The sequence below is a fragment of the Pelobates fuscus genome, chromosome 5 (genome assembly GCF_036172605.1).
Source record: "Pelobates fuscus isolate aPelFus1 chromosome 5, aPelFus1.pri, whole genome shotgun sequence".
Taxonomy (NCBI): Eukaryota; Metazoa; Chordata; class Amphibia; order Anura; family Pelobatidae; genus Pelobates; species Pelobates fuscus.
Window position 1 is genome coordinate 186,285,934 of NC_086321.1, and position 22,274 is coordinate 186,308,207.

The following is a 22,274-nucleotide window of genomic DNA, read 5'->3' on the forward strand; positions in this document are numbered from 1 at the left end:
AAAGATCCCAAATTAGGGCGTTATCTACCAAGCTACTGAAAGATCAAAATAAAGAAAAGGGCTTTATTTTAAAAGGAAGACTATGGTTAGGAATACAAAAAAACATTCTAAAGGCTAGAGTGCTATACAATCTATTTAGATTCAGGGCAGCCTAAATTAAAAATCAGTATTACATACCTTTATTTCCCTGGAGTGCTGGTCTCATCACCATCTTCTTAACGAGATGAATGGACACAATGCATCTCATATGTAGAATGTTTGGAGACACAATTCATCAGTCCTGCAATCGTTGCAGGACTGAACACAATAAGTTCCTCTAGTGGCCAGTAGAGATGGCCTTTGACAGAAAAGGCAGTGTTTGTTTTGCATTATGGTGCTGGAGTGTTTAATTTTGATCTTCCGCTGTTTAGTAGATAGCTAACTAATTTAGTATCTTTGGGTCAGATTGCCATATGCAAGGATGCCAAATTAGCACTACACTGCTGAAAAAAATAATCAAAATTAAAGGCTTTTCTTTAAGGACCATTCCAAGCACCATAGCAACTTCATTACAAAAAATTGTTATGGTGCCAATAGGTAGAGGGCACCATCTTACCTGAAGAGGTTCAATCACTAAACATTTTAGCCTTCTTAGTCTGCAAGGAGCTAGTGATAAGCTCAGAGCATGAGCAAAAGTGCAGACTTGGAAGTAAACCTTTTGTTAACCTCTTAACCCCTTCAGGATCTCCTTGCACCATAACAACTTCATTGTGATGAAGTTGTTATGTGCCGGAGTCTTCTTTTAATTTTGATCTTTCAGCGGTTTGGCAGATGCTACCGAATTTGGTATCCTTACATATGGCAATCACACAAAGATGACAGATTGGGGCAGGCTTCCTCAAACTCCGGCCCTCCAGATGTTGCTGAACTACAACTCCCATGATTCTCAGCCTATTTCATTCATAGAATCATGGGAGTTGTAGTTCAGCAACATCTGGAGGGCCGGAGTTTGAGGAAGCCTGGATTAGGGAGTTATCTACAAAAATGCTCAACGTTTAAAATTAAGAAAATATTGTTTATGAATTGCAATCTTGTGGCTGTTTAAGCAAATAGCTCCCTAATTTTCTATCCTTATATAGGACAATGCCACACAAGATCATCAGATTACCATTATTATAATCTTTATTTTTATTATATTTTTACTTTATAGATTAAGGTGGCTCTCAAGCCATTTATAGACATGGCTTCCAGCCCACGTGTGTAAAAATGTTGCCGACCCCCGCTTTAAAAGCTTGTTATCAATAATTAGTTCACTGATATGCATTTCTTTCTACAGGGTGAAAAAGAGAGAACACGTTACCTTGGAGTCCTTACAATACATCTCATATTGCTGAATCATTTGCCGACTAGCCAGGCTGCCATGGTAAACAATTGTATTCATTTGTGTCCAACTGGCAAACTCCCTCTCCCAGTTAGTGATGGTGGAGAGTGGAGCAATTACTAGGAAGGGTCCCCGCAGACCCATGTTGTACACCTCCTGAAGAAATGTGATAGACTGTATAGTCTTCCCCAGACCCATTTCATCTGCCAAGATGCAATTTTGCCTGTAGGAAAAGAAAACAGTAATATCAGAAGAAACCAAAGGATTTAACAATAACCATGTGGACACTGGGTCTTCGTAGCAATAACTCACCGATTGTACCAGTTGAAGAGCAGCCAGTTAACACCCTCTAGTTGATACTCCCGCAGTTGGTTCCCATTTTGATACTCGCGTGACAGCTCCAACTTCTTCCAGGAGGTCGCTGCTGGACGGGACTTAAAAGGAACACTGTTGTTAGCATGCTTAAACAAAACAAAAACTTACAACATAATGAAACTTAAGGTAAAAAAATAAGGTAAATACACAAAATTTAACCCCCCACCCCCAAGAAGAAAGTTATCAACTTCAGATGGTTTTCAGTAGAGAAACACACAGACTCCACGCTCATGTTAGAAACAGAGAGACACCTCCTGTATCTCGATAAAGAAATACCAACTTGACTTGATGTTCTGCTGGCTACTAAGAAAATGTTTAACCTTTTCAAGTGGGTTCAGATTAAAAAAGACACCAAATGTCACATAAAATATATTAAAGATTAAATTTCTTACACAGTAAACAGCAACATAACTACATAAACAGTAAACATACATAAACTACAGATGGATTTGATAGGTAACAGACAGGGAGAGATATTTATGCACTGAGACAATCCCTATATGCAGTTCTTTTAACAATAAGGAAGAGTGTTTTTGAGACCAGTGAATGCTGAACACGCAATGGCTGTAACAAAAACAGTTATACCTGAATTACCAGTGTTCACAAAGCAGTATCCACATTTACTCAAACTGCTTCTAATTTAAAACCCTTTACTGGTACGGATATATTACCAGTTACATGTGCAACTGTTTTCATTTCACATGAACAAAGGCCAAATTCTAAGGACACTTCTAAAACAAGAACAGTTTCTAATACATACTGCAGAAAGTGTATCTACATGTTTGCCTACATTTCATATAGAGCAAAACGCAAGAATTTGCAAGATGCAATAAATGAGTGATCGTTACAGCTGGAAATGAGGCCTTAAATCTGATGCAACTGCTTAAGAAGCTAAGGAGGAGGACTAAAAGTATATCAATAACTCTACATTAAATACAAAATATCAATTTCTACAATCTTGCTAATCTACAGAATGAAACGAAGCATCATAAATGAAATAGAAATAATGAAATAACAATGGTCGCCCTAAAACCATTTTTAAATCTAACAATCCTTTCATTTTTAGAAAAAGTATGTGTGAAAAATACCTAGACTTGGTATAGGGCAGGATATTTCAGACAGACATAGACACCGACAGCGAGTCCCTATGGTCTTCCCAGCTTCTGTGCAGGGAGTGAAGCAGGGAAGACCATGCCATATACTATCGTAGGAATAAGGTGTTTTTTTTCCCTAATTATTTCTTTAACACTATAAAACACACACACACACACAAAAAAAATAAAATAAAAAAATATATATTTTCTTACAAAACAAAGGATTATTAAAATAGTTTTGAGGTGAATGGTGACCTTTAATGGTTTCTCTCTGAAGCAACTGGCTTTTTTTTTTTGCCAGTGACAAATTTGAATAAACTACACGCTTACTCGATTTACTGCTGGGACAGCATATGAAACTTCACCTTCAGTAGTCATTATATTGTATTATGTTACTCACCACGCGTTTAAGGCTGGGTTGCCGGGACTGAATGCGTCTAAATTCTTCAACTTTTCCTTCATCTACATCTTCCTTCAGTTCCCATGTGCTATCTTCATAGGGTAGCGAACACCACTTCACTAGATAATAAACCACCGGCTGATATAAACATGGAAAGAAAAAGCGACATCAGAGGAACCGTCACGGTGTTTACAAAAGTAAATACAGTGACGGTTAACAAATAAAAGTAGTTTCAAAAACAAATAAAAAGGGTAGAACAACACAACCGTAGGGGGCGGGGCCTGACTGGCAAACTAACAAGACGCACTCAGCACGAGCTCCTGCTGTCTGGGATCAAATTCTGTTAAAATCTTGGGGTACAGCAACGACAGCTGCCTACTAATCAACCCACTGGACTGGGGAAGAGGGCACGAACCTGCTGATACCTCTCTCAACAACCGGCATGACCGGGAACCGCAGCGGCAGAATGAGGCCTACCAGAGGAGACAGGGAGGAAGGGCGGCCGCCTTCCTACCCAAGGCTGAACGTCTCAAGCGACTGCAAATCACCTCCCCCCCCCCCTGCCCCTATGGACAAGTGGGGGTTATCCCGGTCTCTGCCAGACGGAGTGCCCCAAACGCCACGCTACACGACGGGCCCAGCGACTGCACTGAACAAAGTGGAACCGAGGGCCTCCAAGATGGCAGATCTACACGCGGCGATGCAAAACAAGCAACGACAGCAAAAGGACACAGCATGTACCTGTGGACATACAGGGGACCCCCTGGAAGCAACCTTCGACCGCTTCTGGGCCAAGCTGCTGGCGAGCTTAGAGCCGATGGCACCTCGCCGCGCACTACCCAAGCGGGATGAAACCGATGGCGAAAGGAGGTTTGGAACTCCTCTTCAGGGCACCACTAAGCCCCAAGCTACTGTACCCCACATTACGCGCCTTCCCGGGCCGAGAGCAACAGGGCACAAGACCCAAAGGTGCCGGCCACACAGGCGGAGAGCAGCAAAACGATGTTCCAGCTTCACTACCAAGGCTCACCGCACCATCCCGAAAGGGACGACCCTGGACCAAGATGGGTCCCAGGCTCGTGGCAGGAGGGCACCAGCTCTCACAAAGCTCCGGGGCAAGAGAGAAGACCCGACATCTAGACGCCACGCATCTCCACGATTGGGTTGTAATTCCGGCTTATGTCCCAAGCCTGGCGGTCACTATGTACATAGCAGGACAGAAACAACTCAAGTGCCAACTAAGGGCCGAAGCATCACTACACACCGCACAGACGGGGTTGCCCACCACTGCGACCTGGGCCCACGGGACAACTACGATCACCCCCCCGGAGTTGTCACACAATACCCTCGCACACCACCATATCAGGACTGCCCTCGTTCACTTCCAAGTCTCGGTGTGGGCTGAATATCGTACCTCGGATCTGGGACTGACGACACGCTACCAGACCATGACACCCCCAAACTTTTCCAGCTGCCCTACACTCTGACCACTATCAGGGGTTGGCTATATCAGACCTTGGCCTCATGAACGGAGATGTTTAACTCTCCATCACCTGTGTGTAGCCCCATGCGGTCCCATATCAGATTAACCCAAGCTTGCTAACTATTGTCCTATGATATTTGTCCACTCACATGTTTAACAATTTTGTCTCTTTACACGACCAAAATAACCTTTGCTATTTGCACCTCTCAACTACTATCTTCAGGCGAATAAGCATGTTGTTATCACAAAAGCAAATTAGTGCAGTACATCCAGACTTTGCCTGTTTATATACAGTTAGTGTGCATCTTGCCAAATGTCACTGTATAAACCTGTACTTTTCTACTGCCACTGCCTAAAATGTATTGGTCTTGCTGTTATGCCTGTTATCAAAAATTGTGCAGTCTATTCCCTACAACAAAATTTAAAACCTGTGCTGAATATTCTATACCACGTTATGTTTACGATGCCTGTTATAAGCTTACGACTGCTATTGTGGCTGAGTAAGTCGACTGTTATACCACCATGCACAACAAAAATAAAGAATTAAAAAAAAAAAAACACAACCGTAAAACACATTATCAGTATCGAATTAGGAAATGTAAATAGTAGATTAGATTTCTTTCATGAGATTTCCAAATATAAGAGTACTTACAACACTAAAATTCAAGGGATATGAACAAGCAGTAAGTTTAACATTCTTAGAATACAGTAGACAGGAACGCAGGAGCACGGAATACATTACACTAAATACAGTAAAAAAATGTATAAAAGGTCACAATTTCACGTTAAATTATGAGAATCTCTATGGCAGCACTAGACAGGTCAAACTGTAAAAACAGTACAAAAGTGTAAATGTTTAAACTGAAATATGAAGAGGATTTAGAATTAAAAAAAAGATATAATTTACATATAGCAAGACTAGTTTTTTCTTCATATTATACAAAGCTTTATTTTGCAGACTTGAATGCATCTCAGCTAATGAGACCACTGCTTGTAGGGCCTCCCTGCATCCAGTTTCTTAAAAACATTAAACCAAAAATATATTTAAAAAAAAACCACACAAAAAAAAAAATATATATATATATGTCAAGCAATGACTATTAGTGGAGAAAGGTGACATCAGAGTAAGTTTTAACCCTTAAAGTGCCAAGAATGTGCATTAGACACACTATTGTGACTCATAGGGATAAAACGTCACCTACATAATGCGGATGCGGGAGAGATGGTCTCAAAAGTCAACTTACCTCCCCATTGTCCTTGTCAACACTGTGAGACTCGTCGAGAATTCGATCAACCTCTACATAATCAGGGTTGAATGACTCCTCATCATCAGGCAAGAAATGTCGCATTTGTGCCATTTTAGTTTTGAATCGTTTCAATTTCTGGTGTATGCGTTTGTCCTTTTCCAACTGTTGAATAGTGGCCCATTCACAATGCAAGTAGGAGCTGGGAAAGAAATTGCATATATGACTATTCAGCATGGGAAATTAAATTGCAGAGAACCATTTGATTTTAAATACATAAGATTTATTGACTTCGCATAAAGGAAACTATAAAAACAACAAAATGTTTACTTACTAATTTTTATACTTAACAAAGTATTCTTCAGCATTAATGTAAATTCCTGGAGAAAGCTATAAAACATAAGGAGAAAGGAAGACATGAGAAGAACAAAAAAAGTAAGTTTGACATGAAGAGAAACTTAAAATAGAAACACATCTAGAACGAACAGTTAACAGGCCAAAAAGGAGAAAGAAGACATGGAGGTAGTATTGTAGTAGCAACGGACACAATTAGACAGATTTTTTTGCACCTCTTTTTTTGCCAACCGCATTGACAGGATCTTGTCAACTATTGCAGCATCTTCCTCACTTGGGTTCTCCTGCAAATCAAGGAAAAAACATTTAGATAAATAAATGTAAGCTCAAGTGCTTTAGGGGTTTACAAGAGTGTCCCTTTAGTCTCCTTTTATTGGTTTCAGGAAACTGAAAGGGTCCTTACTCCTCTGTGCATGCTTCGTTCTCACTTTTATTTAATTAAGCTATTGCAGCCCTGACATCACTTTTGATCCAGGCTACTTCAGCATTTCAGCTCCCATGCTGTATTGCATAGCTTGCCTATGAAACTTTAGTGCATTTAATTTGATTAATGTAATTGTACACGTGGAAAGTATTTTTTTTTGTAGAGCATATTCAGTCTTAAAAAAAATAGTTACATGAAATGCGTCAACTGAAGATTTTCCTGTGAATCCTTTATCAATATTCGATAAGGACTTCATTCTTATGCAGTGCTATTCTTGATTTTTCAAAATATTTTAATTGCCCTGAATGGTTGAATACACAAAATATTGTTTAATAATATTATTTCATATCTAGTGCGGACAGAAATTAGGTCGCTTTCATATACTGGGATATTGTTCAATAATCTTTCAGCTATTCTTATGTATTTGACACTTTTTGGATGTCAACCAGACACTGTCCTTTCCCTCATTCACCTTGACCAAATGCTCGAGGCAGAAATAAGGGCTTATCATAGAAGCAATTAAGCATAGAGCAATTGCTGCACATGCATGCCTCTTACCAATGCTCCTCTGTGAGGAGTATTGGATTGGCCGGGCAGCAATCTAGAAGTTACACACAAAAAACACTCCAATGTTAAAAATAAATGGCTTTCTAATGTTGGAGAGTTCCTTTTACTATTCACGTCTTAGTTCACTTACTACAAAAAATTGCATTGATGGTACTGCTTCACTGTCTGGAATTTGAGTGGGTTCTGGTAGTAGTACAGGCTCAGTTTTGATAATCCCAGTAACATCCACTTCTTCATCATCTTCATCATCTGTTATCTTAATGTCCAGGTCTTCAGTATACTTCTTCCTTTTGACTTGGCGATTTGAACGTCTCTTCTGAAGAAGAGCATACACATTTTAAATATTACAAGCCTTTATGATGGGGTGATTTAACAACACATACCTTTCTCAAATGATATAAACATTTTTAGGAGATATATCTTGTTTCCTCAGCACACACTATGTCCTTCTTACAGGCAACAAAATTGATTAGTCTGACAGTTAATGAGCTAAGTTTTTAAAGAACGTCTAAATACAAATAGGAAAACCTAAGAAAACACACAATACAATACATTGTTGATGTTTATTCAATAAATGCTGAACGGAAAACAAAATCTGCAAATGTTAGGAATAAAACAGAACTGAAAAAAAAAATCCCTCGGGTTATATTCCGAACTTGTGTGCTCTGGCACTCATGTTGCAAAGTCAGGTGTCAGTTCACAAATCCCCAATCTACTTGTACAAAATAACTCTGTAATGTTACTTTTTTCATTACATCAGCATTTCCTTGAAGGAAAATGAACACCTTGATTAATTTTAGTAATCTTCCTTATGGTTAATGTTTATTCTCTCTATATCATGACAAACTTCTATAGCCATACCTGAACACTATCCTCTTCTTCTGCAGCAGAAGCCTGAGATGGGACCAACTCGGCATCAGAATTATCAGAAGATGGGTTTCGCTTCCTCTTCTTCCCAACAATGGGGGTAATTGTACTGGATGCAAATCAACATTTTAATTTTAGATGTATTTTAATAAACATCTCTACTTTCACCTCTATCAACTTATAGAAATTGTTTTTCACTTATTGGCATTATGAATTAATAAGACAACTGTACTGGTCTGGAAATTATTTTCACCTGGCTTTAGCTTTACTTCTTGATCTTGAGCTTCCGCTCCCTGGTTTCTTTTTGTTTTTATCACTGCTAGACCTCTCCCCCGGTTCACTCCTCTTCTTCTTTTTCTTCCTACTGCTCCCATCATCATCTTCCGGGTTGACACGTGGCAGCTCATCCTCATTCAATACACGGGGGATATTCTGCTCACCACGGGCTCGAGCCCTGGCAATTGCCTCAGCCACAATACGATTCGCTTTCTCCTGCTTCTTCTGATGGTCCAGCTTACGGGATTCACCACCTGTAACCAACAATATTATTCAAATACAGGGACAGCTAGAAAAAGGAAATTGTTAAAAGGATTCCTACCATTAACATGTCAATCAAATATTCTAACTCCGCACTGACAAACTGAGTAGAATGCTTTCCAGACATAGCTTATCGCATGCATAAGAAGATGAAGCCAAGAAGAATGAAAAAGGAGTGGCAAAAAACAGAAACATAAGTGCTATGACCCATTACACACACACAGAAATGACAGATATTAATGGAGATAAAATGATGTTAGGTCGCACAGATGAACAACGGAAAACATAAAATTGCACGAAGGGTTTCAAAAGTCTGCTATTGTCAACATACCTGTACAATTTCCAACTTTGACCAAAGTTTGACCAGCAGTGAAATTTGCAACCTCACTTGCATTTAAGACTTTTACAACTGACAATCCTTGTGTGGTTCCCTGTGATGAGCCAGCCTGTAAGTAAAAGAAAGTAACAATTCACAAATAATTCAGCGCATGACTATATATAGGCAAATTTGTAGTAACAGGAAAAAAAGCCAACCTAAGAAGATGGTAAAATAATGAAATAACATTTTTATAAAAATTGTGCAAACCGACAACACAAGTGGTAACAAATATGTTATTACCAGTCCATAGACATTTCCTACCTGTGGTTGCAAAACAACTTTGAGAGGGACAGAAACCCTTTGTGTGCCTTGCTGACTAAAAACATGTGTTTGCTGCCCAGCTGGTGCAATAGTCAGACCTCCTGGTCCTTGTTGCAAAATCTGGAACTTCTGAGGTGCCTGGCCTGCAACCCCTGGCTGCTGTTGCACCTGTAGCTGAATAGTCATCACTTTGGCAGGCTGTCCTTGAGGAGTTTTAGCTTGAGTCAATGCTGCTAACTGGTTTCCTTGCAGGACAATCTTTCCTGGAAGCCCACCTAGCAAAACATGACGTTGCCCCTGTTGCACTCCTGAACCTGCCTGGGCTGGCTGCTGCTGCAACACTAGAGTAATTCGCTTTGACTCACCCTGGGGGAAAGAAGGAATATTAAAGAGAAGTTAGATTAACACACAAAAGTGTTATTACACCTTTACATGAAATTCTCACTAATAACAAATGTATGGTTTAACGGAGATCTTTAACATATCAAGCCTAAAAGAAATGCATTATTTATTAGAGAAGAAAAGGAAATTCACTTTTACATGCAGCACGGTTTCATTTGAACAGATATTGCTTGTATAAAAGGTGAAAAACCTTGTCTAGCCACTATACACAAAGAATATTGCCATTAAAAAGAAAGAAAAGGGCAAAGAAGCTTCAAGTAACATTTATATGTGGCCATTTAAGTTATTTTGTTAGTTAGACAGTAAAGTATACGGTTACCTGTTGAGGTGCTGAGGTCAAAGTCACTCCAGGTTTCACACCTGTGCTAACATCAGCTGTTCCAGTGGTCGTTGTAGTCCGCATAGGTTGAAGCAGCAATTGGCGAACAGGTCTGACTCCACCTGCTTGTCCGCCAATCGCTTGGTTAGGGATTTTAGCAAGCACAGTGTTCCCAGATACAATAGACATTCCAGGTCGCAAAGGAGTCCCAGTCAGCACCTTGGCAAAGGTCACTTTTCCACCATTACCTGCTTGGCCAGGAGTCAGAGTCTGTATCTGTGTAACAGGGCAACCACTCACAGTCATTCCTGCAGGTGCTTTCAGGATCATAATTTTTGGGGCCCCTGTTCCACTTGAAGTACCCATAAAAGGGTTCCCTTGGCTTAGAGGTTCTGGATTTGTGGTCACCTGAGAGGATAGAACTGGTTCTGCTGTGGAAACTGGAATAGGAGCATCTTGAAGAACTGGTGGATCTGTTCGATGCACACCTAAATCAGTACTGGGCAATATACTAGGATCTGTTCTGTCCGTTGTAAGCTGCTCTAAAGGCCCCAGAACACTGCCAAGGCCCAATGCTTCATCCATTGTGTCCGGCCCATCTCGACTAAAAGAATCTGCTGTTAAAGAGTCCAAGCCAAATAGATTTGGATCATCAAATAAATCCATGATTGGATCCGCCATATCTGGTCTGTTTAAAGAACTTATACAATGGGGAAGGCCAGATGCCTTCCCCAGTACCACAGAGAGAGGAAGCAAGGAGTTAAATGGCTGAGTGAAGCAAGTAGCTGAGAAACTGAAGAATTGGAACCTGCAAATAAAAAAAATATTTTGGAATTCACAATCATAAAAATTCAACTTTCGATAACATAACCACATCCTATCTCACCTAATTTATTTAGAATATTACATGGCAGAAGCTTAGTACCAAACTCTTTAAATGATGAACCATAGTTAGGTTACAGGTTTGAACAATATAAACAACTGTTAATGTAACAGTTGGTGGGGGGGAGGGGAAGGAGTCCACGATTTACTGCTAATCAACGCTTGGGCTGATTTAAATATTCTAACTATAAGCACCTCTGCATAATTTCAAAGGTGATAGTGCGAAAATCACTATCAGCTGTTAGAGAGGCATTGAACTGCAGCAGCATGCTAAAATACATAAATATTTTAATTGTTGTAGTTGCAACACAGCACAACAAAGCGGTCAATCAGGTATCTGCAAAAAGTCAGTTCCTGGTTGCATGTATTTGTCCACTCTGCATACAAAACTTGTACTGAGAGACAACAGATCTTCTGATTAGTAAACTGGACAATGTGCACTGATTAAGAAAATGGGCAAAATGAGAGCATAAACAATATAAAGCATTTCCACTCATACAGTATGTATAATTTATATATATATATATATATATATATTATACATACTGTACGAGTGGAAATGCTTTATATATTGATAACAGCCATAATATATATATATATATATATATATATATATATATATATATATATATATATATATATATATATATATATATATATATATATATATAGATGTGTGTGTGTGTGTGTGTTGCTATTCTTGTAACATTAGCGTGTGTATTGTTTGATGTATTATATAGATAGGAACAAGTCGGTTGAACCGGCGTATGCGGTAGGCCTGTAATAAAGTGGGCCCACACTGAATATAAAATAAAATTTAAAAAAACAAAGTAAAAAAAGTTGAGGGAGTGGTGGGTGGGGCCTGCCGAACGGCTGATTTCCACGGTGATGCAGATATGGGGGAAGTGCCTTAAGTAGGATCAACAAGCCCCTCCCACAACTCCAGGCAATGCCTTTACATTTGTATTCGGTGCTATTCTTGTATGGTTTGATATATTATATAGATAGGAACAAATTGGTTGAAGTATGCAGAAAGCGACGTATGCGGTAGGCCTGTAATAAAGTGAGCAAAAATTAGCAGTGTCTTGCCAAATAAATATTTATTCAATACATGAAACATAGTGCAAAGAAAATACCTCAAGATGACAGTTTAACAAATGCAGACCTCATTTCTAACACAGGTTGAGGTATGTACAGAGCAAATGCAGATGACTTCCAGCGGCCCAAAGACTTAATTACATGCACTGGAATATCGTAACTAGGGGCCGTGGAGACTGCCCCTATCCTAAAAGAATGTCCAGAAAAGTTGCTGGCGTTCATACATATGCGTACATATTGCATAAACTTAGCGGTTGTTAAGACTGCTTTGTGGAGGGATATCTGACTGGGGTGGTAATGTTTGGAGATAAGTATCCAGCACCTTTACCGGGCACCATTTATTTAAAGTAGGATAATAAGTGACGTGAACCACTTTACCAAGCTGACTTGTCTTTGTAATGGGTAGGGATAAGATATAGTAATCTTGTCGTTTGATGAGATAGGAACGTTTAAGGCAGTCTTGTGCATATTTGTTACTATGTATAGTGAATTCACATGGTCTAAGAAAACCAAAATAGGGCAAGTAAATGGCTGTTTTGATTACCAAAGGTGTAGTGTTTTCAAACGGGGCTGTATCCAATAAGTCAAACATATCCTTAAATATCTGTTTATGTATGGGTAACCTTAGGATTGGAGGAGTGGTACTGGCTTTCTGTATGCCTCTTAGTATATTCTTAAAGGGGTAAGAAGATAGATAAACTAGGGTTGTCAGGATAGAACGTGTACATGTGAAGTTGGATGCCGGTTAAATATAAATTTAATAGTGTTGTGTGATAGTTTGAGTTTCAGATGACAAAAGGATGCAAAAGCTACCAGTGTAGATATAGTGAAAATCTGAACCAGGTTATGTTCTAACATAAATTTCTTATACAGTGTGAAAGCTCTATTGTAAGACAGCCCTGTGTTTTCAGAGAGGGCCAAACTAGCCAAGGCGAGACTATGCTGTGATAACTCTTAATCCATTACAAGTTCCTGAAAACACGATGCTGCAGTGGCTGTGGGTGAGGCCGTGGGTACCGTGTCTCTGAAGGCCTGGAATTCAAAGCGAGACAATTTGTCAGCTGCAGTATTATAAATCCCTGGTACATGACAACACCAAATAAAATTGATTACAGGCTGCCAGACAGGTCAGTCTCCTCAGGAATCTCATGATCGTTAGTGATGAGGAACGTCCCTTGTTTATGATGTGGCAGGTAGCTAGGTTGTCAGAGAAACAGTGTACCGAGCTACCTGCCCAAGACTGACCCCATACTACGGCTGCTGCTACGATAGAGTATACCTCGAATAAGGCTGAGGTGCGTGAGAACCCTTCGATGAGCTGTACCCTCCTCTGGCCAACCATCCCAGAGCCACTCATTGCCACATATGGCTGCAAAACCTGTGGACGCTGCAGCATCCGTCCAAATTACAGGAGAATGGATAGACAACTGTGGTAGAAACATACTTCTGCCATTCCATTGTAACAAGAATTTTACGCCACATTAATAGTCAGCAATAGACTGGGCATCCAAGAAAATACGGCTAAAGTCATTAGGCAATTGTGGAAGAAGGCAAAGGAGTCTTGAAATAAAGGCTCTACCTTGCGGAATAATTCTTATTGCAAAATTTAGTGACCCCAACAGAGATTGCAATTCCTCCCGATTGCATGTCCTACTATGCAGAAAATTGTTAATGGTACCATATTTTTATTTTTCCCTAAGGGGAGGCTAGCTTCTATGCTCACCGAATAGGAAAAGGATAACCAAAAAAATTACCAATGTGTCAGGGCCTTCTGTTTTCTTGGGAGAAACTGGCACCCCCAAGGAATGAAAAAAACGAGATCACCCTGGTTAGATCCCAGGGGGAAGAGGAATTATTCTCCACAAACAGAAAGTCATCTAAGTAGTGTATTACCGTATGGCATCTGCAATTGTTCAACAGAAGCCAACACAATCTCTCGGCAAACGTATCTTATATTTTGGGCTGCTTTTCGATCCGGAAAATAGTATAAACCTTTCCATTTCAGACCATGCAGATGCCATAGAGACGGACGTATGGGAAGTAATTTAAATGCATTGATGATGTCTGTTTTGCTCAGCCAAGCTCCTACACCTGCCGTGATGGTGTGTATAGCATTGTCTATGGTGGTGTATTGAAGGGAAAATTCCTCGGATGGAATTAGTGAGTTAAGGCTTGGTATGGCGTGCAGAAAGATCTAAAGTGAATCTGTTTCCCCCTGAGGACTTCCTGGTGACTAATCCTATAGGGTTGGTTCTCCAATTGGAAAATGGGTGTGGCAAAACCAACCTCGCCACTATGAACTGGAGAAGCCTGTTTGCCCGCCTCCTACCTGCTGACTATGGCCCCTGGGTTATTTGGGCTAATGGATCTATATTGGGCTGCTGCTGGCCCTTTAAGAACTGTCTGGGGCCATATTGAGACTTTGGGTAACAATACCCTTTAAGACTATGGCCCCTGGAAGGTATTACCTGTTAAAGACTCTTTTAGCAGATTGGATTGTATAAGACTGTCCCTTTAAATAATTTGGAACAGTGCTGCAGCTTTAAATGGGCACTTCGGATGCAGCCGAAGTGGCCGCCATTCGACAAACGAACATGTGGCGGCGGCCATCTTTGTTCATTCGAACGAGGTCAGCGGTATGTGTAGCCAAATTCATGGAACTGAAATCGGCTACACATTTTACCGAACACCGCTGACCCTTACCTTCTCCTACACTTCGTTTTTCAGCTTCAGAGACTAAGTCCCGTTCGAATATTCGAACGCTCGTTCGCATGGGACTTAGTCGTTTTTCTGCATGAAATTGACCGACCGCACAGCCCAAATCTATGGAACTGTTTTGGGCAGGAAATTGTGCTTGCGGTCGGTCATAAAGGACTTCCACCTAACTTTTGATCCACTGGAGGGATTTGTCTGATTTTTGGAAGGGTTTATATTTAAAGTGTGCTGATTCTAAATATGTAGAAGATTTTATGAAGATTGGATGGATGGATTTAAAGTTATAGCACCTGTATAAAAACTGTATTTTCCCTGGCTGTAATAATTATGTTAACTGGTTATCTGAGGGGAGGGAACTTGTGGGTTGTACCTTAAACTGGATTGGTGTATTGCAAATCCCTCCCTTGCATGGGGGAATCTCATATAAGCCTGTGTGTGAATAAATCAGTGTTGTTGCTGTTTAACCCTGAAGCTGGAGTGTTGTCTCTTTCTTGTTCGGCTGCTTCCAGGGTTCGTGTGTCTGCTGTTCGAGAGTTGGTGAATCAGTGCAGTTTGGGAGTTCGGGAAATTGGTGCTTACAGTAGCTGCTGGTATATCTAAAGGGGATTATCGCCTAAACGGATTTTATTCCCTTTTATGCTGAAACGGTCCGTTACAATTGCGGTCCGTTACAATGGGGGCGTCTGAAAAGGTCCCAATAAAAACCCATCTTCCAATTCTCTTTGTAAAAGAGCATCAACTGTTTTCATGTCAGAAAACACTGATTGTAAATTGTTGCATTGTAAATGCCCGCAGGAATACGCACCAGACCTGTAAGAAATCCCTCCAAAAAACCATCAATCAGGTGTTTGGATGCGTGAGAAGCTAAGGCGTGGGCCAAAGAGCCAACATTTACAGATGTCAGACAAGGTTTAGCATGAGCCCTAAAACAATGTGAATACACATGCAACAATCTGCAGGCACTATATCCGCATGTACCTACATTCAAATGATTGCACATCTGCGACTTTCCAAGGTAATCAATAGGACGACCGAGTTTGTCCTTGCCTGATCAGTCTGTCCTTGTATGTGTCTCCAGGAAAGCCCCAGGTGTGCACTCTAGCATGATGGGACAATAGTCCGAGGCATGTGAGGTGGAAGCACAAATTGCACAAGCCGGTGTCTTTAGACCAGCAAAGTGTCTGCAAAATAGTTTAGTATCCATGCGGCTCCAGTCAGTTTTTACGTTGTACTGAGACAAAATTGCAGACGCCCTTGCCGAAAAGGACCGGTGGTAATCATAAAAAGATGAGCCACTGTATTTATTTTCCAAGTCCACCAGCATGTGCAAATGGAGGTCAAGTTCCTTTCGTCTATGCGGGTATACCGAGCAAATGACATCCTGATATATACCAAATGCAATGACAAAATCAGGTATAGATAATTTCTTATTAAGTCTAGGGTCCCTGGCTTTTAACACCACAGAAATATCACCATAAGCATAAATGCGGTTCTCAATAACATCGTGTGAAGCAATAAGAAGTGCAACAAGATTTACATCCTTCCCCTCCAGGATGTCTTTCTTAATGTTTGCCGGAACCATGAGGACTGGATTAATAATATGGTTTTCAGAACCCAATAGTAAGAAATTACCTGTTTGTACTAGTGGAGCATCGGGGAGTACAGTAGTGGAGGTCATAGTTGACACAATAGGAAGGCTCTAAGCCTCAATCCTATCAAGTCTCTCATTGACATTCCCCCATAGATGCTACTAGTGAGGCAACCATGGCATGAAGGTCTGAGTTGCCTGGACCACTTGTCCCTTCTCCCGCCCCTGCGTTGTCGGTGTTTGTTCGCATTAATTTGAACAGTTCAGCTTTTCTGGCAGTAGCAGGAAAAGGGATACTGCGTCTACGAAGCTCCACAGTAATACGAGGGATGGTCCATGATTGTATAGAAGTAGGGTTACCGATGTCGCCTTTTCGGGAAGGTGAAAAGGACCCGACCAGAGTACTGGGGAGAGACAAATTGCTGCATCTTCAGGTAGCTAAGACATACTAAAAGAAAAATATTCAAAACATAATCAGCAACTGCACCATATGGGTTACTGGCTGGCTATCTAGTGCCAAGTGGCAAAATAATTTGCTAGGTGTGGTGACAGGTGAGGCCCTACTAGATGCCAAGTGGCTTTGAGAGGCTCTATCGATAGGCGTGAGGGAATATGTTGCCACCGAACGATGTGGCAGAGTGTTGGCCTCTCAGTGACAACTAAAAGCATAACATAGAAACGGAGTGACAAGTCGAGGCCCTCTCTATGCAACCGTGCGAGGCGGCCAACTATGAATGGCCCGTGGGGCGAATGTCCTCATGCGTGGAAGAAAGGGGTTGGCCTCGCGGGACCATTGTGATGGAGGCGAAGAAACCAGAAAATTCTATACTAGTGGCAGACTAACCTTGATGAGCCATAACCACTCAACTCATAACCTTAGGGAGGGGGGGTTGGGGTTAAGCAAAAACGTAACTGACCCCCACTTGTGTCTTGGTTAGGTCAGAAAATTGTTCACAACTTAACACAGAACCTGAGACTTCCAAACACAACTATAGTGGAAGGAGAGGTTTAGACCTAATGATAGCAGAAAGAGGAGTATATGTTATAATGAGTAATGAGGAACTCCCCCTTATATGTTAAGAATAAAAAAACCTTACTCACTGGAAAGTGATATAAGAGGTTTGATTGAGCAAACGCAGGTGATATAAGCATTCAGAAATAAGTATGGGAAACCCCGTTAATACTAGTCTTAATACAAAATGACGTGAGTCGCGTATGTGATAATTGACCAGTATACAACCTTAACCCAAACTTTATATAGAATGATGAATATGCATGTTATGCCCACAGATTATACCCAAGACAAAATAGTTTATGCCAGTACGGACACGTGGCGTTCCTGAGCAATAAAACATGAGGGGAATAAAAGAGGCTTTATATCAATTAAACGGTTTAAGAAATTCAGCTCTTATCTGCTGGTGTAACGGTTACCAGCTTATAAATAGTCCAACTCATTCTATGTAGTGAGTAGCATGTGATTAGCATTCAGCTTTAATTCACAGCCTGATATACTATGCCGATTATATATATTTTGCTGTAGATAATAAGAGCCTCCATATGTACACTCTCCTTTAATATGGAAGCCAATCCCCAGAAACTATTTATGGTGTCAAGGTTAGCCATCACTGATATATAATATAAATTTAATAATTGAAACTGTTCTTGTGTATAAACTACTCCCACACATTTATAGAGAAAAAAAAATAAAAAATAAAAGACTTCTGGTTAGGTAGGAGTCTGCTAGTAGCTACAGGCAGACCCACCAAACTGTGCAATTGCAACATTGAACGTGTAAACCTTTATTATTTCACTTCTGAGCTCAATTTTTTAAACAAATGATCTATATACTGTAATGCATAAACAAACATTTATGAACACACACACACTATTAGTAACTTTCATGAATCTCCAGCATACTCCCAAAGTGTGAAGCTAGTGACCACATGTTGGCAAGCTCACCATCAACAACAAAAAAAAAAACAAAAAAAAAAAAAACAAGCACTACACAGTCAGAACAGGCGGTCGTCACATTACAATCAATGAGGTCATCCTGTCTGTACATACCACTGTAAATAATGTATATATTGCAATCGTAGAAAATTTATAGAAATACATTTTTCTTCATAAAATATATTTTGCCTGTTTTTTTTCCCCAAAAATAAATGTAATATCCAGATTACAAAGGTAATGCATGTAAAAGATAAGCTAAAAAAAAACATTATTTCATCCAATATATCTCAGGAGATAGCAGAGATTGCAGCCTCATTCACAACACCTGCCAGCTACTCAGTGTTAGAATTATCAAGCCAGAATAACAGACAAAGAGACATTGCTTTCTGTCAAACTATTTTAAAACTGTCCACCAAAAATCATTTCAATGCATAGCTACCACAAATGCTACAAGATGGGATCAAGAATTATTAATGTATTTTTTCTTCTTAGAGATTGAAAGACATTTCCCTAGGAAGAGAACAAGCTACGGTTCTCATGCTGGACCAAAGCATTTTGATTAGCATGAAGGACTTCAATGCTTAACTGATAGAAACCTGAATTACTTACAACAGGTATCTCAAACACTGGTCCCTCAGATGTTAATTGCCTACAACGTTTACAAATTCGCTGAATACAGATGGGCAGAGAATCACAGATGTTATAGTTCATTAAAGTCTGGGTGTAATGCAGGCTTTGGGTAGCACATATAGTACTAAAATATTTTCCCACATTCACAAAAAAAAAACATACTGGATCTTCTGTTCATAACCAAAAGTAAGTCTTACTAACTGCAGATCCTGTTTCATAGTCTGACCTCATTATCGATAAAATACATGCAATTATTGAACACTATATTCACGAGAACTACTACATGCTTAATGTAGTGGTTCTAGTGTCTATATACTGTCCCCTGCATGCTTTTCAATGTATACACTGCCTTTTCAGAGACAAGGCACTGTTTACAATGCTGCCTAGTAACACCTCTAGTGACTGTCAGACATACTCTTTCACATTTTCTCATACACTCACAAATAATGTTATTTGTTTTAAGCACACCTAGACTGACTACCTACCTTTGGGAGAGCTGGAGTGGAACCTTTCCCTGGTGTCCAGCGCAGCTTCCGTGACCCTGTAATGTTCCTGCAATTCTTGCTCTGCTCACACACGGTTTAGTGATGTCGGGGCCAGAGTGACCTCATATTCCAGCACCCAGTATTACTAAACACCATGCGAAGGAGCAGAGCAAGACATGTAGACTACTGCTCCCTCGCTCGCCAGTCTACATTTTCCTACAGTTTACCTAGAATGAAGCAATTTGCTAGCCACAGCCTTTGAATTCTGCATGCCACAGGATAGCAATTTAAATAGGTTTGTCAGCAATGTGTTTAAGTGTCACATTTTCACTTAACTTGGCTGCAGTTGCAAAAAAAAAAAGAAAGAAGAAAGCTCTGAGCACTCTGATATAATATCGCAGTTGATTAGAGATAGAAGTTGTGCTTTGAAACCGTGACTATTATGGGTCACCAACTGTACAACACCGTAAAAAAAGATTTGTTTTAACGAAGAAGCACAATGCATTCATGAAAAGTGTTTGTTGTGAAATTCAATTTGGTGACACGGATATTCAGAAAATGTTATATGTACTGATTACAACATTCAGTAAAAAAAAACAAACAAAAAAAAACACTACCGTCCCCTAAAGCACTGCGAATTGCTTTAGGGGTTAAACATGTGTTTCCTGTGCCTTATTTATTTACTCTTTAAAATGGTGAATATATCAGTGTTGAATAGTAGTTCAAACATAAGTGAGTGTCTCTCTATCAAAAGCAGCAATTGCCGCATGTGTGTCTCTATGACAAACATCTGACTTTTATTTATATTTCTGGCCCCCCTTAAATAAGTAGAAAACGTACCTATGTTCCAGCTCCACGTGGGTCTGCAGGCACAGGATATGCCCCTCATCCGCCTCATTGGCTGAGATAATCAGAATTAATTATCTCAGCCAATCGAATGCTTTCCCATAGGATATGTGTGGCAAAACGCTGTGTTGACCAATCAGCATCTCCTGCATAGAGATGCATTGACTCAATGAATTTCTTTGGGGATAGTTCAGTGGCTTCATGCAGCGACGGACTATAATCACCAGAACAACTACATTATGCTATAGTTATAGAAGGGCTTCTAATTGAAATAGCAAGGTATTAGAACTCTTCCAGTTCAGCTAAACAAAACAAATGCTACTGGATGCTTGAAATTGATTTGTTAGTGCAGCGATTAATAGGCATTTGATTAATTTAAATGTGACTTGTGCACAAGTCTAGATATTCTGGTGTTAAGAATGCATGTTTTGTATTCCCCAAACTGTAGTGTTACTTTAATGTAGTCAGTGTGTTTCATATTTAAACACTGTGCACCTCATTATGTATCCATTACTGAAAGAAAAAAAACCAACAACATAAAAATGTTGCAAAATGTAACAAAACCCAAATGGGAGTGTTTAGATTGTTGATTCGGCAATTTTTACACAACCCAATACTAGTTTTAAAAAAAATAAAAAGAAGAGGAAGAAGATGACACAGCTTCTGATTTACATTGTATACCAGGAGTTTCAGGCACAGCCAGAGAATATGATGCAAATAAGCTTAACTCCTATGGTGGCAGCCCAGGTGAACCCAAATGCATACATTCAGCAATTTCTGCTATAATTGATCATTCCAAATCCACTAACAAATACATTTATGTGTCTTAACAAATATCTGTACTAGTGGAACTCCAATGTTAAATAACTAAACAGCCTTTATTGAGGGGGGGGGGGTTAAAAAGTTACCACATTGAAGAAATAAAAAATCTCCAATTCATCCCATTTGTGTTGCCTACTCTGAGTTATAACATACACATGTTATAACACAATAACAGTGAAACAGATGGATCAGGAAGTACAGTAAAAATGACCAAAAGGTACCGGTATCTCCCCAGCTGCCGGAGAACTAAAACCTCCCCTGGTGCATCATGGGAGTCGTAGTTTTGCACCAGCTGAGAGTGTACATTGTAATGGACACTATGTCCCCCGGTCTATGTGATAATGCAGGCCATGGACATGCACCGGGTACTTGGCATTACTATGTCGCCCAGGCCAGGTCTCTCTCTCTATGTCCTTATTGAATGAAATGTGGGGGATGTGAATGTACAGATACTCACTCACTGACTGGCCACCCACCCAGCCTGGCTCCCTGTGTATACCGTGCGGCTACGGGCACGCTCTGTGTGTCTGTGTGACTGCCTGTGTGTGCCTACAGCTAGCCATGACCGACCGGCTGGCAATCAATATTGGGCTTTCCGTTGATGTGTGTGCACGTGATGTGTCTACAAAACAGCGATTTTATAGTTGCGTGTGTGGGGGTGTGTATATTGTGCTGTTAGGTCATACCTCACCCTCCCCCACGACTCACCTGTGACCCCAGATCGTGACGTCAAACCCCCCGTCTCACTCGTGACGTCACCCTGTCCGGGTACCGGCCGCACTTGACCCTTTATGAGCTGGTCCCGGCTATACGGAGCATGGCTGTGCAGCGCAGCGTACCCTCACACGGCGCGCTACGTCACTGCGGCCTCGGCTCAATAGCAAGACGTTCTGAGCAGGAGCGCCCGCCCATCTCAGAGCCTGATAGACTAATTTCTACATCGATCAAACGTGCGTTCGGACGTCACGCAGCTAGGGTAGACTGTTCCCTCCAGGAAGTGCTCACGGGAAAGAGGGCAGAGGGGTCCTTCCTGTAGCTGCCCGCGTGGTGCCTGATTGCAAACCATGTTCTGTTTGGTAGTGATTTCATGTTATGTAGCCTGATAGACCATGTAACTATTTTAAAGCAATTAGATTGAATCCATTTACAATATATTTTCAGGATTTACATAATTATTCCAAATCCATTATCA

The 22,274-nt window shown here is 40.5% G+C and overlaps 1 protein-coding gene across 2 annotated transcripts in view; it reads right to left on the minus strand.

Moving 5' to 3' along the window:
- Positions 1 to 21,922, minus strand: part of CHD8 (chromodomain helicase DNA binding protein 8) — a 58,492-nt gene extending 36,570 nt beyond the window's left edge. For both annotated transcript variants that reach the window (XM_063454841.1, XM_063454840.1), the window contains exons 1-13: positions 21,791 to 21,922; positions 10,067 to 10,874; positions 9,346 to 9,711; positions 9,037 to 9,151; positions 8,422 to 8,698; positions 8,163 to 8,277; positions 7,432 to 7,617; positions 6,526 to 6,594; positions 6,291 to 6,346; positions 5,957 to 6,158; positions 3,230 to 3,367; positions 1,673 to 1,794; positions 1,340 to 1,583 (exon numbers count right to left, since the gene is read on the minus strand). In XM_063454841.1, coding sequence (XP_063310911.1) covers positions 1,340 to 1,583; positions 1,673 to 1,794; positions 3,230 to 3,367; positions 5,957 to 6,158; positions 6,291 to 6,346; positions 6,526 to 6,594; positions 7,432 to 7,617; positions 8,163 to 8,277; positions 8,422 to 8,698; positions 9,037 to 9,151; positions 9,346 to 9,711; positions 10,067 to 10,747 — 2,571 coding nt within the window. In that variant the 5' untranslated portion in view covers positions 10,748 to 10,874; positions 21,791 to 21,922. The remainder of the gene's footprint in view (positions 1 to 1,339; positions 1,584 to 1,672; positions 1,795 to 3,229; positions 3,368 to 5,956; positions 6,159 to 6,290; positions 6,347 to 6,525; positions 6,595 to 7,431; positions 7,618 to 8,162; positions 8,278 to 8,421; positions 8,699 to 9,036; positions 9,152 to 9,345; positions 9,712 to 10,066; positions 10,875 to 21,790) is intronic.
- Positions 21,923 to 22,274: the final 352 nt, after the last annotated feature.